Source organism: Symphalangus syndactylus, chromosome 3 (assembly GCF_028878055.3).
Source record: "Symphalangus syndactylus isolate Jambi chromosome 3, NHGRI_mSymSyn1-v2.1_pri, whole genome shotgun sequence".
Classification (NCBI taxonomy): Eukaryota; Metazoa; Chordata; class Mammalia; order Primates; family Hylobatidae; genus Symphalangus; species Symphalangus syndactylus.
This window is the reverse complement of record NC_072425.2, coordinates 69,618,332-69,636,718: the sequence shown is the minus strand read 5'-3', so window position 1 is coordinate 69,636,718 and position 18,387 is coordinate 69,618,332. Positions and strand designations below refer to the sequence as shown.

Sequence of the window (18,387 nt, the reverse complement as noted above, 5' to 3'; positions counted from 1 at the left end):
ATTTGAAAGGAATTACTGCTCAGGAAAGGGATTTTTCTCCCTTTCCTGAAGGAATGCAACTAGGAGGTTTACACTGTAGCATACAGAATTTAATTTACACCTGAGCTATTCATGGGGAGTAGCCACTCCACACTATTGGACATAGCTTGGTTTGGGACTTATACATAGGCTTATACATAGCTTGGTTTGTTTGGGACTCCCTGATAAGACCTAATAAAGTGGTTGGTCTTTTTTTTTTTTTTTTTTTTTGGACAAAAAAGACTATTCAGAACCCAACTAGCAAGTAAGGAAAGATGTGGAGTCACTTTTTTTTTTTAAAGATTTTATAAAATATCTACATGACTTAAGAAAGCTATAGAGCTAGACCTAGAGACACCCTCATGTGATTTTCGAGGAGAATGTTTCCTCTGAAAGGTAGACATTGTCATTCTCTGGAATTTGTCTTTTAGGTAGAGACAGGGTCTTGCTATGTTGCCCAGGCTGGTCTTGAACTCCTGGCCTCAATCAATCCTCCCACCTTGGTGTCCCAAAGTGCTGAGATTAAAGGTGTGAGCCACTGCACCCAGCCTGGGAATTTTTTATTTATTTTTTTGACGGAGTCTCGCTCTGTCACCAGGCTAGAGTGCAGTGGCACGATCTCGGTTCACTGCAACCTCTGTCTCCAGCCTGGGAATTTTTAAATCAAAATTATAAATTAGTTTCCATTGATTCTAGCTTTCATTCTTATTTCACTACTATAACACTTTAGTAACTTAAAAACCAAAAGCATTTTTAACTTCTATTTTCCACCATTACTCTCTGGCTCTTTAAGACAATGCATTTATTTGTTTTCCCACCTAAGAGATACTTAATGAAAACAATGTCTTAATTTAATTTAGCATCAAAGAGTTCTAGAGTTAGGGGGAACTTTCAAAATCATTAATTAAACATTTCACAGTTAGGAAACTAAAGCCCCGAAATCTGGTCAACTGTCTTGTCTAATTAGTCAACAGCTGGACTAGAACCCAAGTCCCCTGACTTGAAGGCCACCTCTCTTTCCTTTACTTCACAAAGCTCCTTAGAATACCTGAAGACCCTTTTAATAGGAGAGTCCATAAAATGCATGGCAGTAAGTCCATTTGTCCTACAAGTTAAAGATGAGAGAGATAAAAGTGTCTAACCATTCTAAGTGTTGATGTTTAATATGAAGTGAAGAGAGAACACTTACTTTGAGTAATTCTTCAACTCTTCTGAGGCATCATCCACCATGTGACTCTCCTTAGCTTCATGGGCCATTGCCTGGTAGAGGATACACGCAATCACGGCTTTAACCGTGGCCTCCTCTCCATGCTGCCAGAAGAACATGGCCATCTTCTGCCTTTTCATCAGCACAGCCCAAACCAGCAGGTCATTGTAAGGGTAAAGAAAGCCAGTAGACTCAGGGTCATCTGATACATTTTGTTCTTTTGACTTCTTCCTTGATTTATGAAGGACTATAGACTTTTCCTGTTGGAAAATAAAATAGGAATGAGTTTTCAAATACTCAGATGCATGATGTTTTACCTAATTCAACACAGCAGGTGTCCTAGAGATTTTTTTTAATCACTACTAAAAAAAAAAGATGGAAATAATAAGATTTTATAAGCCAACAAGCAAAATTTAGACCATAAAAGGTAATCTACGTCTTGTTGCATTTAACAGATCCAGAGTCCCTGAACTGATATATCTTAAGGTCATTTAGCATAACTTAAAGCAGTGCCTCTTTAGGATATACCCAGAGTGCTTAATTGAATTTGAAAGATGGGTGGGTAGGGGACGATATAACAATGCCTGAGAAATGGTTCCATCTTCCTCAAAGTAATAACCACAGAGCACTACGATGAGTGCTGAAATAGAGACTACATGACAACTTTTAATTTCTCAAGGAAATGGGTCGAAACAGCATATTGGATACATGAGAGTGATGTATTTTTAAAAAGCTCTAACCTCACTTAGCAAATAGATTCATTATCTTCCCTTTGGGAAAGCATCCCTAGTGTAGCCAACATGCATCCAAATAGATTGATTTGAAGTTTCTTTTCCTTTATTCTGATTATATTTATCAGCAAAGGTAATAGGTGATCATGAAATACCATTCTCCACCTGATAAATCCCCATTCATCATGCCACCCTACCTCCTCACGTACTCCTGTATCACTTTGTGTGTCTCTATCTCTGGGCTCATCATACTGCACTACGGTTATGACTTTGAGGAAGATGAGACTATTTCTCGGACACAATTATATCCTCCCCTCCCCACCCACCTTCCAAGTTCAACCAAGCACTCAGTATAATGCCTGGCAAATACTAAAGATTCAATAATTACTCCTTTTAATTTGAGAGGTCACAGCAAAAAACTATAATCCATTTCCTCTATTTCTATAAATAAAAGGAATTCATGTTCATTGATTATAACCAAGGGTAATTTTATAAAATACCTCTTTCATACCAGGAGCTATGGAAAGCAAACCTCTTTCAGCTAACATAATAACCATTTGCATGGAAATTCTTGAGCAAAAGCATTTATTCTCAGAGTAAAGTAGGACTGGAGGAGTATGAGACTAGGAGGAATAACAATGTTGTACACACACACACACACACACACACACACTCATCATCATTGTCATACTGTAATATTAGATTCATATTAATTTCAAGAAAGCCTCAAAAAGGAAAAAATTAAAAAAAAAAAAGAAGATGCAAAAAGTCAGTGCGACAGAGAAGTGAAGGAAAAGAAGGAAACAGACTTCACATCCAACTGGCCTTAGGGAACAGGATATAAGAGTATGGTGTTGGGTTAATGATCAAATTTTTTAAGTACCATCCCATAGATCACCTGACTGAGTCACTGTCTAGACACAGCAGGGATAGCAGCAAGGAAGAGAGGCTAAAGTGCGAGTCCAGAGAATCACTGTGCCTTTGCTCACTGTTGTTACCAGACAGCTGTGATATGCTTTTGACGTGTACCATCTGTTTATGGCACTTACAAATGGTTCCTCCATTTGCACCTCCCTTTCTTTGACGTAAATGAAGAAATAGTCTTGAGCTGCAAAAAACATTTTCCTTTTAAGTTTAAAAACAAGTAAATGGTACCTTGAATTTGTATGGCTGTGCAGTTCTAATGAACTGGGAGTGCAACGTACTTTCTGCAGATTCATTTCTATTCCCTGAGGAGTGTCTCTGGTGCTGGGAAAGGTTTTGAACAAAGCTGGTCACTCTCTGGCACATGTTATTATTTTATTTTTAAAACAAAACAAAAGGAGGGTAGATTATAGTGGTAACAATATTTTATTTCTAGACAATAATGAAAACCAAATATAATGTTGTGTCCTACCAAATATCCATGCCTCTGTCTCTCATTCATGATTAGCACCCAACAAGAGCCTCTAATGATCTCATTGTGCATTTTGTTATTTCCTAACATCTTAGAGAACACACTTTTTCATTCCCTATGATATATCTGCATTCCTTCACTATGTGGAAATTCCATTAGAATGAATGGATGTTCTCTACCTGGAACAAGTTCAGAATAGGCAATAAAGATTTACAGTTCTGATAAGAAAAAATTCCCATTCACAAGCAGTTCCAAGGTTACGTCAGAAAGTTATGGAATTTCTCAGGTATTATATAACATCTCCACTGGAACTCCAGTGGCCAGGCCCAATAACAACACAACTAATTGCCATTAGCATGAAGTTTTCATCAATGAGAAACAAAAACAAAAAGAAGCATTCTTAAAGGGACTAACATAAAACATGATAAAAATCATAGGCTTGCCTGATCTCTACTTCTACGGAGATCCTGAAGAGATTGAAAAAGAGTAGGCTGCTGCTGAAAAGGCTGTGACCAAGGAGGAATTTCAGGGTGAATGGACTGCTTCAGCTCCTGAGTTCACTGCTACTCAGCCTGAGGTTACAGACTGGTCTGAAAGCATGCAGGTGCCCTCTGTGACTATTCAGCAGTTCCCTACTGAAGACTGGAGTGCTCAGCCTGCCACAGAAGACTGGTCTGCAGCTTCCAGTCTCAGGCCAGTTCCAGCTTTTAATTTAAGCAGTTCCAGCTTTTCTGAACTGATCTAACTAGCGTTTGCTTGCATTTGACTCTGTGTTTTCTGTATTAAGATTTTCAACCTCAAAATAGGGAGGCACTTGTTTTTTTTCCAGTCATCTTTTCGATACTTAACAAAAACCAACTAGGGCTCTCCTCACCTCCTCCTCATCCCCAAGTCATTATACCACCCTAATGCCTGCCTGGGGCTCCTGGGCATCCCTGCCACAGTCACCCATGTATAGTATAGCAGTTCAGAAAAGCTGGAACTGCTTAAATTAAAAGCTGGAACTGGCCTGAGACTGGAAGCTGCAGACCAGTCTTCTGTGGCAGGCTGAGCACTCCAGTCTTCAGTAGGGAACTGCTGAATAGTCACAGAGGGCACCTGCATGCTTTCAGACCAGTCTGTAACCTCAGGCTGAGTAGCAGTGAACTCAGGAGCTGAAGCAGTCCATTCACCCTGAAATTCCTCCTTGGTCACAGCCTTTTCAGCAGCAGCCTACTCTTCTTTTTCAATCTCTTCAGGATCTCCGTAGAAGTAGAGATCAGGCAAGCCTATGATTTTATCATGAATGGGTAGAAGCAACCACTGAATGGTCTTAAGCTGCCCTTGCACGGGCTCATAAGCAACATGGAAATAAGGTTAATGTAAAATAAACATCAGTTTCTGAAAAAAGAAAAGTCTGAAGCACAAAAAATCCCAAAATATGCACATAGCAAATGAATGATTATAAATATTTATGGAAATAAAGTTTAAAGAGGGATAGCTTTTTAATAGAAAAATAATAAAAATTTTGTTTGAAATGTCATCTTAAACAATTAAAAACTAACTAAAATTAGTTTAATTTTACATTAGCTATAATAAAGGTCAGATGATCATTGCAACTGAGCACAACTCCTTCAACTGAGCAAAGACTGAATCAAGTAATTTTTTCACATAATTGGATAAAATCTCCAATCCTAATTTGTGGTTAACTTTAGTGGCAAAACCATAAACAGGATGATTTTGGCATGAATGTTTCCATTTTTCCAAAGGCCTCTGTTAGTTTTTGATACTTAAATCATTCTCCTAGGAAGAAATATAGATTCATTTTCACCATGCTACTGATTTGGAAGATCATCCGCAAACCTATGCTCCCTAATGCAATTTCTTAAAAAGGAATGTCTTCACTTGTTGAGGGAGAACATTTACCGCTAGATAATCCGCCCACACTAAGAGCCCACAGGTTCAGTAAAGAGTGGATCTGGCCACTAATCCCAGAAATTACTCCCTCATTACTGAGTAAACTTATAAAGAAAATAGAAACAATCTTCAGACAATGCTACTCCAGAACGAAATGAGGAGGCCGCAGAACTGAGATGTTGCTTAAGTAACATGTCTCAGAATGTGACAAATACGTGCTATCTGTGAATGTGAATTTTTCACATTTTCACCTGGACGCAAATTCGAAAGTTGTTTAAAATCACTGGTGTTCTTAAAGCAAACTATACATGGGTGACTGTGGCAGGGATGCCCAGGAGCCCCAGGCAGGCATTAGGGTGGTATAATGACTTGGGGATGAGGAGGAGGTGAGGAGAGCTCTAGTTGGTTTTTCTTAAGTATCGAAAAGATGACTGGAAAAAAAACAAGTGCCTCCCTATTTTGAGGTTGAAAATCTTAATACAGAAAACACAGAGTCAAATGCAAGCAAACGCTAGTTAGATCAGTTCAGAAAAGCTGGAACTGCTTAAATTGAAACCCTCACAGCTGAATCAGAAAGCATAGTGAATATTGACTGGATATTTGATTATATTAAGGAATTATTCATTTTTTATGTATGATAATGGCATCATAATTACATTTTCCTAAGTACATTTCATTTAGAGATATTCACAAGAATTTATGAATGAAATGATATGATGCATAAGATTTGATCTTAAATAATCTGGGGGCAGGAGGTTGGCCATTGTTGCTATTACTGAAACTGAGTGATAGGTACATGTGGATTCATTATACTATTCTCTATTTTTGTATGTTTAAAATTTTCCATTAAAAAATACAACTGAGAGGAATAGGAACAGCTCCGGTCTCCAGCTCCCAGCCCCAGCGACACAGAAGACGGGTGATTTCTGCATTTCTGCTTGAGGTACCGGTTTCATCTCACTAGGGAGTGCCTAACAGTGGGTTCAGGACAGTCGGTGAAGCGCACTGTGCGCGAGCCCAAGGAGGGCGAGGCATTGCCTCACTCGGGAAGCGCAAGGGGTCAGGGAGTTCCCTTTCCTAGTCAAAGAAAGGGGAAACAGACGTCACCTGGAATATCGGGTCGGTCCCGTCCTAATACTGCGCTTTTCCAACGGGCCTGGAAAACGGCACACTAGGAGATTGTGTCCCGCACCTGGCTCGGAGGGTCCTAAGCCCACAGAGTCTTGCTGATTGCTACACAGCAGTCTGAGATCACGCTGCAAGGCGGCAACGAGGCTGGGGGAGGGGCGCCCGCCATTGCCCAGGCTTGCTTAGGTAAACAAAGCAGCCAGGAAGCTCGAACTGGGTGGAGCCCACCACAGCTCAAGGAGGCCTGCCTGCCTCTGTAGGCTCCACCTCTGGGGGCAGGGCACAGACAACCAAAAACTCAGCGAGAACCTCCACAGCCTTAAATGTCCCTGTCTGACTGACAGCTTTGAAGAGAGTAGTGGTTCTCCCAGCACGCAGCTGGAGATCTGAGAACGGACAGACTGCCTCCTAAAGTGGGTCCCTCACCCCTGAGCAGCCTAACTGGGAGGCACCCCCCCCAGTAGGGACAGACTGACACCTCATTCAACCGGACAAAACTTTCAGAGGAACTATCAGACAGCTGAATTTGTGGTCTCACGAAAATCCACTGTTCTGCAGCCACCAGTGCTGACACCCAGCCAAACAGGGTCTGGAGTGGACCTCTAGTAAACTCCAACAGACCTGCAGCTGAGGGTCTTGTCTGGTAGAAGGAAAATTAACAAACAGAAAGGACATCCACACCAAAAACCCATCTGTACATCACCATCATCGAAGACAAAAAGTAGACAAAACCACAAAGATGGGGAAAAAACAGACCAAAAAAACTGGAAACTCTAAAAAACAGAGCACCTCTCCTCCTCCAAAGGAACGCAGTTCCTCACCAGCAACGGAACAAAGCTGGATGGAGGATGACTTTGATGAGTTGAGAGAAGAAGGCTTCAGACGATCAAACTACTCTGAGCTACGAGAGGAAATTCAAAACAATAGCAAAGAAGTTAAAAACTTTGAAAAAAAATTAGAAGAATGGATAACTAGAATAACCAATGGAGAGAAGGGCTTAAAGGAGATGATGGAGCTGAAAGCCAAGTTTCGAGAACTACGCGAAGAATGCAGAAGCCTCAGTAGCAGATGCGATCAACTGGAAGAAAGGGTATCGCTGATAGAAGATGAAATGAATGAAATGAAGAGAGAAGGGAAGTTTAGAGAAAAAAGAATAAAAAGAAATGAACAAAGCCTCCAAGAAATTTGGGACTATGTGAAAAGACCAAACCTACGTCTGATTGGTGTACCTGAAAATGATGGGGAGAATGGAACCAAGTTGGAAAACACTCTGCAAGATATTATCCAGGAGAACTTCCCCAATCTAGCAAGGCAGGCCAGCATTCAGATTCAGGAAATACAGAGAACGCCACAAAGATACTCCTCGAGAAGGGTAACTCCAAGACACATAATTGTCAGATTCACCAAAGTTGAAATGAAGGAAAAAATGTTAAGGGCAGCCAGAGAGAAAGGTCGGGTTACCCACAAAGGGAAGCCTATCAGACTAACAGCTGATCTCTCAGCAGAAACTCTACAAGCCAGAAGAGAGTGGGGGCCGATATTCAACATTCTTAAAGAAAAGAATTTTCAACCCAGAATTTCCTATCCCGCCAAACTAAGCTTCAAAAGTGAAGGAGAAATAAAATACTTTACAGACAAGCAAACGCTGAGTGATTTTGTCACCACCAGGCCTGCCCTAAAAGAGCTCCTGAAGGAAGCACTAAACATGGAAAGGAACAACCGGTACCAGCCCCTGCAAAAACATGCCAAATTGTAAAGACCATCGAGGCTAGGAAGAAACTATAGCAACTAACGAGCAAAATAACCAACTAACATCATAATGACAGGGTCAGATTCACACATAACAATATTCACGTTAAATGTAAATGGGCTAAATGCTCCAATCAAAAGACACAGACTGGCAAACTGGATAAGGAGTCAGGACCCATCAGTGTGCTGTATTCAGGAAACCCATCTCACGTGCAGAGACACACATAGACTCAAAATAAAGGGATGGAGGAAGATCTATCAAGCAACTGGAAAACAAAAAAAGGCAGGGGTTGCAATCCTAGTCTCTGATAAAATAGACTTTAAACCAACAAAGATCAAAAGAGACAAAGAAGGCCATTACATAATGGTAAAGGGATCAATTCAACAAGAAGAGCTAACTATCCTAAATATATATGCACCCAACACAGGAGCACCCAGATTCATAAAGCAAGTCCTCAGTGACCTACAAAGGGACTTAAACTCCCACACAATAATAATGGGAGATTTTAACACCCCACTGTCAGCATTAGACAGATCAACGAGACAGAAAGTTAACAAGGATATCCAGGAATTGAACTCAGCTCTACATAAAGTGGACCTAATAGACATCTACAGAACTCTCCACCCCAAATCAACAGAATATACATTTTTTTCAGCACCACACCACACCTATTCCAAAATTGACCACATAGTTGGAAGTAAAGCTCTTCTCAGCAAATGTAAAAGAACAGAGATTATAACAAACTGTCTCTCAGACCACAGTGCAATCAAACTAGAACTCAGGATTAAGAAACTCAGTCAAAACCGCTCAACTACATGGAAACTGAACACCCTGCTCCTGAATGACTATTGGGTACATAATGAAATGAAGGCAGAAATAAAGATGTTCTTTGAAACCAACGAGAACAAAGACACAACATACCAGAATCTCTGGGACACGTTCAAAGCAGTGTGTAGAGGGAAATTTATAGCACTAAATGCCCACAAGAGAAAGCAGGAAAGATCCAAAATTGACACCCTAACATCACAATTAAAAGAACTAGAAAAGCAAGAGCAAACACATTCAAAAGCTAGCAGAAGGCTAGAAATAACTAAAATCAGAGCAGAACTGAAGGAAATAGAGACACAAAAAACCCTTCAAAAAATTAATGAATCCAGGAGCTGGTTTTTTGAAAAGATCAACAAAATTGATGGACCGCTAGCAAGACTAATAAAGAAGAAAAGAGAGAAGAATCAAATAGATGCAATAAAAAACGAAAAAGGGGATATCACCACTGATCCCACAGAAATACAATCTACCATCAGAGAATACTACAAACACCTCTATGCAAATAAGCTAGAAAATCTAGAAGAAATGGATAAATTCCTCGACAAATACACCCTCCCAAGACTAAACCAGGAAGAAGTTGAATCTCTGAATAGACCAATAACAGGCTCTGAAATTGTGGCAATAATCAATAGCTTACCAACCAAAAAGAGTCCAGGACCTGATGGATTCACAGCTGAATTCTACCAGAGGTACAAGGAGGAACTGGTACCATTCCTTCTGAAACTATTCCAATCGATAGAAAAAGAGGGAATCCTCCCTAACACATTTTACGAAGCCAGCATCATCCTGATACCAAAACCTGGCAGAGACATAACCAAAAAAGAGAATTTCAGACCAATATCCTTGATGAACATTGATGCAAAAATCCTCAATAAAATACTGGCAAACCGAATCCAGCAGCACATCAAAAAGCTTATCCACCATGATCAAGTGGGCTTCATCCCTGGGATGCAAGGCTGGTTCAACATACGCAAATCAATAAATGTAATCCAGCATATAAACAGAACCAAAGACAAAAACCACATGATTATCTCAATAGATGCAGAAAAGGCCTTTGACAAAATTCAACAACCCTTCATGCTAAAAACTCTCAATAAATTAGGTATTGATGGGACGTATCTCAAAATAGTAAGAGCTATCTACAACAAACCCACAGCCAATATCATACTGAATGGGCAAAAACTGGAAGCATTCCCTCTGAAAACTGGCACAAGACAGGGATGCCCTCTCTCACCGCTCCTATTCAACATAGTGCTGGAAGTTCTGGCCAGAGCAATCAGGCAGGAGAAGGAAATAAAGGGTATTCAATTAGGAAAAGAGGAAGTCAAATTGTCCCTGTTTGCAGATGACATGATTGTATATCTAGAAAACCCCATTGTCTCAGCCCAAAATCTCCTTAAGCTGATTAGCAACTTCAGCAAAGTCTCAGGATACAAAATTAATGTACAAAAATCACAAGCATTCTTGTACACCAATAACAGACAAACAGAGAGCCAAATCATGAGTGAACTCCCATTCACAATTGCTTCAAAGAGAATAAAATACCTAGGAATCCAACTTACAAGGAATGTGAAGGACCTCTTCAAGGAGAACTACAAACCACTGCTCAATGAAATAAAAGAGGATACAAACAAATGGAAGAACATTCCATGCTCATGGGTTGGAAGAATCAATATCGTGAAAATGGCCATACTGCCCAAGGTAATTTATAGATTCAATGCCATCCCCATCAAGCTACCAATGACTTTCTTCACAGAATTGGAAAAAAATACTTTAAAGTTCATATGGAACCAAAAAAGAGCCCGCATCGCCAAGTCAATCCTAAGCCAAAAGAACAAAGCTGGAGGCATCACGCTACCTGACTTTAAACTATACTACAAGGCTACAGTAACCAAAACAGCATGGTACTGGTACCACAACAGAGACATAGATCAATGGAACAGAACAGAGCCCTCAGAAATGATGCCGCATAGCTACAACTATCTGATCTTTGACAAACCTGACAAAAACAAGAAATGGGGAAAGGATTCCCTATTTAATAAATGGTGCTGGGAAAACTGGCTAGCCATATGTAGAAAGCTGCAACTGGATCCCTTCCTTACACCTTATACAAAAATTAATTCAAGATGGATTAAAGACTTATATGTTAGACCTAAAACCATTAAAATCCTACAAGAAAACCTAGGCAATACCATTCAGGACATAGGCGTGGGCAAGGACTTCATGTCTAAAACACCAAAAGCAATGGTAACAAAAGCCAAAATCGACAAATGGGATCTCATTAAACTAAAGAGCTTCTGCACAGCAAAAGAAACTATCATCAGAGTGAACAGGCAACCTACAGAATGGGAGAAAATTTTTGCAACCTACTCATCTGACAAAGGGCTAATATCCAGAATCTACAATGAACTCAAACAAATTTACAAGAAAAAAACAAACAACCCCATCAAAAAGTGGGCAGAGGACATGAACAGACACTTCTCAAAAGAAGACATTTATGCAGCCAAAAAACACATGAAGAAATGCTCCTCATCACTGGCCATCAGAGAAATGCAAATCAAAACCACAGTGAGATACCATCTCACACCAGTTAGAATGGCCATCATTAAAAAATCAGGAAACAACAGGTGCTGGAGAGGATGTGGAGAAATAGGAACACTTTTACACTGTTGGTGGGACTGTAAACTAGTTCAACCATTGTGGAAGTCAGTGTGGCGATTCCTCAGGGATCTAGAACTAGAAATACCATTTGACCCAGCCATCCCATTACTGGGTATATACCCAAAGGACTATAAATCATGCTGCTATAAAGACACATGCACACGTATGTTTATTGCGGCACTATTCACAATAGCAAAGAGTTGGAACCAACCCAAATGTCCAACAACGATAGACTGGATTAAGAAAATATGGCACATATACACCATGGAATACTATGCAGCCATAAAAAATGATGAGTTCATGTCCTTTGTAGGGACATGGATGAAACTGGAAAACATCATTCTCAGTAAACTATCACAAGGACAAAAAACCAAACACCGCATGTTCTCACTCATAGGTGGGAATTGAACAATGAGAACTCATGGACACAGGAAGGGGAACATCACGTCACGCTCCAGGGACTGTTGTGGGGTGGGGGGAGGGGGGAGGGACAGCATTAGGAGATACACCTAATGCTAAATGACGAGTTAATGGGTGCAGGAAATCAACATGGCACATGGATACATATGTAACAAACCTGCACATTGTGCACATGTACCCTAAAACCCTAAAGTATAATATAAAAAAAAAAAAGAAAAAAAAAAAAAAAGAATATATCATCAAGATGAACCTTAAATTTTTATCGGATTTGGCCTAATATTTTCAAACAAAATGGCAGCTCATTTTTTAAAATTCAAAGGAAAATCTCTTTCATAACTTGAATAAATCTCAAACCAATTTGGAAAATGAAAAAAAAAAAAAAAAAAAAAAAAAAAAAAAAATACAACTGAGAAAAAAAAACATAGGCTTTGTTTTTTAAAATTTATTTATTTATTTATTTATTTATTTACAGACTGGATCTCACTGTGTTGCCCAGGCTGGTCTCGAATTCCTGGGCTCAAGCAATCCTCCTGCCTTGGCCTCCCAAAGTCTAGGGATTACATGCATGAGCCACCATGCCCAGCCCAAACTATAGGCTTTGAACTGCTTTATTTAAGTTTCTGTTTTGTTGATAAAAATTGAACATAGAAATGATGAGGTGAAGACTTTTTAAAGGCAACACCCAAATTATTATTACTCTTGTAATATAGAATAGTGTCATTATAGTAATTATCATAATGACCATTATTACTAACGATAACTGCACCCTCTGTGTACCAGGAACATGGATTTTTCATATATTATTTTATTTAATCCTTCTGACAAATTTATAAAAGGGGCATTACTATTCCCATTTATAGATGAGAAAACATGCACAGAGAAGTTAAGCTTATTGTTCAAGATTACACAGCTACTAAAGAGCAAAATTGGAGGCAGTCCTAGCCAGATGTCTCTGACTCCAAAATCATGTGCTTGTAACTACTACAATTTAGTTTTGTATGACACACAATAAACTCTGCACTCCACTGGAAGACAATCCAAGAAACAGGTGACTTCATACTGGCAGGCCATTTAAAGAAAGGGCACTAAGGGAACTTCCCTACCAAGCTCCACACTGGGCTGCACCAGCGCCACAGTCAGTCCTCCTACTTGCCACTGGGAACCTCACAGCAATGTCTGTTCTGTTTAAATGAAGTAGCTGATACCTCCTTAAGTGTATCCTTATGCCTTTGAAATCTTAATAAAGAACATTTTTCTGTGTCGGATTTGGCTTTCCTGTTTTGCTTTTTCATTTCTGAAAGCCAAGCTGGGCTTTCACGTCACTTGATTCTTTATAAAGGATCCCAAGTAGCTTCATATTCTAGGCTGTTTATGGAATCTTACCCCAAACTGCCTTTCCAGTCTCCTCCCTTAAAACCATATGACACTGATTCTCCAGCAACAAAGGTCTCCTTGTCACAGCAGAAACATACCTGAATATCCAAAGGCTGTGCCCTTTACTGCTCCTTCTCTTCTCTCAACAAAAATACCCAAAACTACATTTTCTAATCCTCCCCTCATCTTCTAATAAGAATAAGTCTCCTCAGGTTGCTAATCCATAATGGCAATTTCAAGAAATAGGCAATGTTTCCCCTGCTAACTACTAACCAACAACTCTAATTTTACATTCCTAGACTCTCAAAACTATCATGGAAAATAAAATATGTATCACTTGTGTTTTTAAGGATATTCTACACGCATCTTTCAATATAATCACTACATGCTTATATCAAGTTTGTTATCTCCAGACTACGGACTATGATGAGTTTACATATCTAATCTGATTAAGCTTTTGATATCAGTATTTTCGGAAGAACAAAAAGAAAAGAAAAGAAAATAACTAGTCATCTCTCACTCTAACCTGCCTCATCACATTACTTCTATGTCACTATAGCATGTATTATATACTGTTTTGTATTATGGCTAGTTACTCATAAATCTGTTTAAGAGTTTCTACACTTCTGATCCTTATGCATCCCAAGCCAACACTGCAACACTTAGTACAGTATACTTCACATACAGCAGATAACAAATGTCCATAAATAAAATGATCATTTTAGGAGCTATTTTTGTCTGAACTTCCAAGGCCATTTTTCTAAAACAACAATTCCTAATCATTCTCAATTTTACTTGGGCACTTTTCAATTACTCTACCTTGGGTTTTCTGTAGAGGTTGTTGTAGAGGGCTCTGAAAGGTTTTCTAGTGTAGTTGCTGCGATATGCTCTACCAATGAGGTATTCTACTACTAATCCAATGTCAATCAAGGTTATTCGGTAGCCTGAGAGAAGAGTATGCTGCAACAAAAACATGCAACGACTTTTAACTTTTAGTTATCTTCTTCCATTTCTCTTGCCATGCCATTAGAACATAATCAAATTAATCGCAAAGTGGTAGACATACCTTTTAAATATCTTTACAACCTGATTAATTTAAGTGACCAGCCATTGATACAATCTGCTAGTTCAGAAGGAAAAATATCTTAGCCTTAATATGTTTTCTCATTTCATAGACATTAAATGTGTGCTTCCATCTATGCGTGCTCTCTCTCTCTTACTCTTGCTCTCACTCTCCTTACCATGCACACAAACATATATACACACAAGTTTGAGTAAAATACATTTAAATATTTTTATTCTATATTGAGTTCCTAATTGGAAGTAAGATAAAAATATTAAACAAGTAGAAGAACAAACAAATATGTATATAATATAGCTACTCCAACAGAAGTAAAATCATAAAGTCTACACTGAATGTGTGTGATCCAAAATTAACATTGGGTTAGCTTTTCAGCTTCTCTCTTTGTTGAAATGGATATAACACTTTGCACTGCGTTGACTACATCATATTTAAAACAAGAATATGGGAGGAAGTAGAACAAATGAAAACAAGGAATATAGAATGACAGAGTCAAATTCGATACCAAAACATGAGGCTTATGCAGCCACGTTCTTCCTTGAATTGAACTTAATCCAGTATAGACAGTATAGTATTTTCTATATTTCCAGGCATATTTGGGGGTCTTTGTTTCTATAATCCACTTTCCCTGTGGTCCAGAATCCCACAGGATATATTACAAGGGTATTGAAGTTGTCAGCTTGCATGTCTGTCTTCCTTTACAGACTGTATCAAAGGGTCTGTCTTTCTCTACCCAGAGTTTAGCATATGCACTTGGCCAAGCTGAGTAACTATCTGAAACTCTATACAGGCATACCTTAGAGACATTGTGAGTTCAGTTTGAGAAAACCACAATAAAGAGAATATTGCAATAAAGCAAAACAAACAAACGAACAAACAAAACCATGAGGCTGTGCCAAGACAAGTGTTATGGTTGGTTGGCAGGAGGGCTGAGTGGTAGATTTCCAAGTATGTGGGTCTTAGTCTAAATGAAAATTATTTTGACCCCTTAAATCGCACCTTACTACCTCTTCGTAACTGTTCACTTTTAAACTGCCCATTTATAGTAAATTTTTAAAGGCACACAGAGTGTTGAACAAGGTCTCTGAAATGAAGATTGTGACTAATATTCACAAAGCTTGGAACAATAAATAAGGTTATATATGAATGAATGTAAATAATTTAATTTTTCTTTTTCACATTCATAATTTACTTTTTTCAAGGAATGCCAAAAGTAATGCTCTTATTGCTGCTAGTTAGAACATATTTAACCTAGTCCATCACTTTTTTTCAGTTTACTGTGGCAGAGTTTAAGAAAAAAAATAAAGAAAATCATTTTTATATTGCGTAAATCAATACAAACTAAATTTACATGAGCATGGACACTTTTGCTTACTGCTAATTTGCCAAGGAATAGGCGGGGCACAGTGGCTCACGCCTGTAATCCCAGCACTTTGGGAGACCAAAGCAGGTGGATCACCTGAGGTCAGGAGTTCGAGACCAGCCTGACCAACATGGTGAAACCCCATCTCTACCAAAAATACAAAAAAGTAGCCGGGTGTGGTGGCAGGCACCTGTAGTCCCAGCTATTCAGGAGGGTGAGGCAGGAGAATCACTTGAACCAAGAGGCGGAGGTTGCAGTGAGCCAAGATCGTGTCATTGCACTCCAGCGTGGGCAAGAGCAAAACTCCATCTCAAAAAAAAAAAAAAAAAAAAAAGAAAAAGAAAAAACAAGGATATATCTTCCTTTCACTCCGGCTCTCTCTCCACGTCAACATAACCTGAAAGCTCACATTCCTTCTAACAAGATATCAGACTTTGGAAAAACAGGAGAATTTTAAAAATCTGCCTTGGATTTTAACCATAGTGACAAATAAATAAAAGGTACTCCCAATTTTCAGGTGATGTGGATAAAAGTCATTGGTAATGGAAAGAGAAGAAACTGAGGCATAAATGTTTGTTAAAGTTGGAAGGTTTGGGTAACTAATGGGAAATCAAATACTTTAAGTTTGACCTAACTCACAGTTCAGTGCGAACACCACGAGCAAAACATGACCAAGAGTATAGAACAGGGAGGGGAGCCACCTGACTGCCGAGAACAATGCAAACTCACAAAAGCAGCAAGAGAGTGTCAGAACTATCACTGACACCAAAAACAATGGAAATCACATATTAGTCCTCCAATAAGGATAGCACAACCACAAAGGTCTTTATTTCCAGCTGGTATCATCATCATAGGCACCACCATGTTATCGTGGTAAGCTGAAGTTCTGATTAGAAGCATTGCATGTCTCTGATTCATGGCTTTTTATTAGCAAATATCACCTAACTGGTGGAGCAAGTCTTTTAAAACATAAAGTAAATTAAGGAAAAAAGTGTACGAGTGTGGTTTGTTGATGAACTTGTTCAAATCAAGGTAAAGAAGATAGGTAATTAACAAAACAATCCAAATCTGCATTTTACAAAGCAAAATTCAGTGACTTCTCCAACACAAAGCTAAGGCAATATACAAAGACACATTCACACCTTCTTAATTAGGTTACCTGTTTCACATCTTGGACAAGATGATGCAAGAGTGTATTAGTAGGTCCTTGTTTCTGAAATAAAGAACAAAAGGAAGAATTATTCTCTTTAATTACCATGTGCTGGGGGGTACAACCTTTACTTCAGAATGCATAAGTAACTCAGAATACTGAAAATTTTGTTCAACATTTTTAGTAACAAAGCTTAAGCCAATTAATTGTAAAGAAGGTGTTTTCGAAGAGAAGATGTAATTATATGAAATATTTTTCAAAGCAAGATGCAAATATGTAGATACTGAAGACTTTACATGATAAGAGACAGAAATTAATCTTAGGTAATTTATTACTATACTTTATCATACAATTACAAATCCTATCACATGAGCACATTCCAGCAACAAATACTTATTGAAAACTTACTATATTCAATCAGGGATTCAATGACAAATACAAGCACTATTTTCCTGGAGTGTTTACAATAATAGAAAAGAGTGGCTACTTTCACTAAAAAATAACCAACAATATGTGTAGGCTCAAAAAGAGTTACAAATAATTGGTACTCTAGGAACAAATCACTGTAAACTAACTGTAGTAATCAAGAAGAAAAGACTTGAATAAATCATTGAAGAAAGAATAAGATTTAAAGGACAAGGAAGGCTATTTCAAGAAGTGTGCATGGTTTCAGCAATTGGTGTTTTCACAGTGTGTAAGCCAGGCTAGTTTCAACAAAGGGTTTACATGGGAAAGGTACAGGAACAGTATTTTAATAGTGGCCTTAGGTTGAGATATTTCCAATAACTCAATAAAAGGTAATTTGTTCTTATTCACATTTTAGTCTTTAACTATGTTTTTACTAGGATAAAATAGAATTGGTAAGAATGTTTCTCCTTTGGTTGAAGAGTCTATCTATAAACTATCTTTGTACAAGAACATTCAAGGAGATAAATAAGTCTTAAGCTGATCAATAAATAATTACCAGGCAAGGTGTCAGACCCCTGGCAACGGAAAGTGACTGGCTTGCAGGTAGTAAGAAGAATTTACTGACAACAGTATAGGTTTTGAATAAGGAACGTTTTATCAGAAGGAAAGAACGCTGGAGAAGAGTGCAGAAGGGAGCTTCAGCAAGAGAGAACTGAGCTTACAGCAGTGGATTTTCCTCAGGAGTATTTACAGACCTTAAAGTGGGAGCTTAAGGGTAATTTGAACCATGTTAGCCATGTAGGTCATGATAAATTATTGCATTTGTAGACATTTTGGTGCCTTCACATCAGGAAGGGTTGCACAATGAGTTTTAACATGCATGCATTTTGAAGATGTACAGAAATTCTAGTTACTTATAAATGTTGGGGAAAGAAGCCTGGAACTAGATCCAGCTTCAGATAATAGGGAAGTCCAA

The 18,387-nt window shown here is 38.6% G+C and overlaps 1 protein-coding gene across 1 annotated transcript in view; it reads right to left on the bottom strand.

Annotated features, from left to right (window-relative positions):
- The window catches only part of TRPM6 (transient receptor potential cation channel subfamily M member 6), a 170,777-nt gene that overhangs the window by 77,403 nt on the left and 74,987 nt on the right, over nt 1–18,387 (bottom strand). Inside the window, exons 13-16 of the mRNA XM_055272224.2 lie at nt 17,013–17,066; nt 14,229–14,369; nt 3,112–3,204; nt 1,208–1,485 (exon numbers count right to left, since the gene is read on the bottom strand). Of these exons, the coding sequence (XP_055128199.1) occupies nt 1,208–1,485; nt 3,112–3,204; nt 14,229–14,369; nt 17,013–17,066 (566 nt within the window). The remainder of the gene's footprint in view (nt 1–1,207; nt 1,486–3,111; nt 3,205–14,228; nt 14,370–17,012; nt 17,067–18,387) is intronic.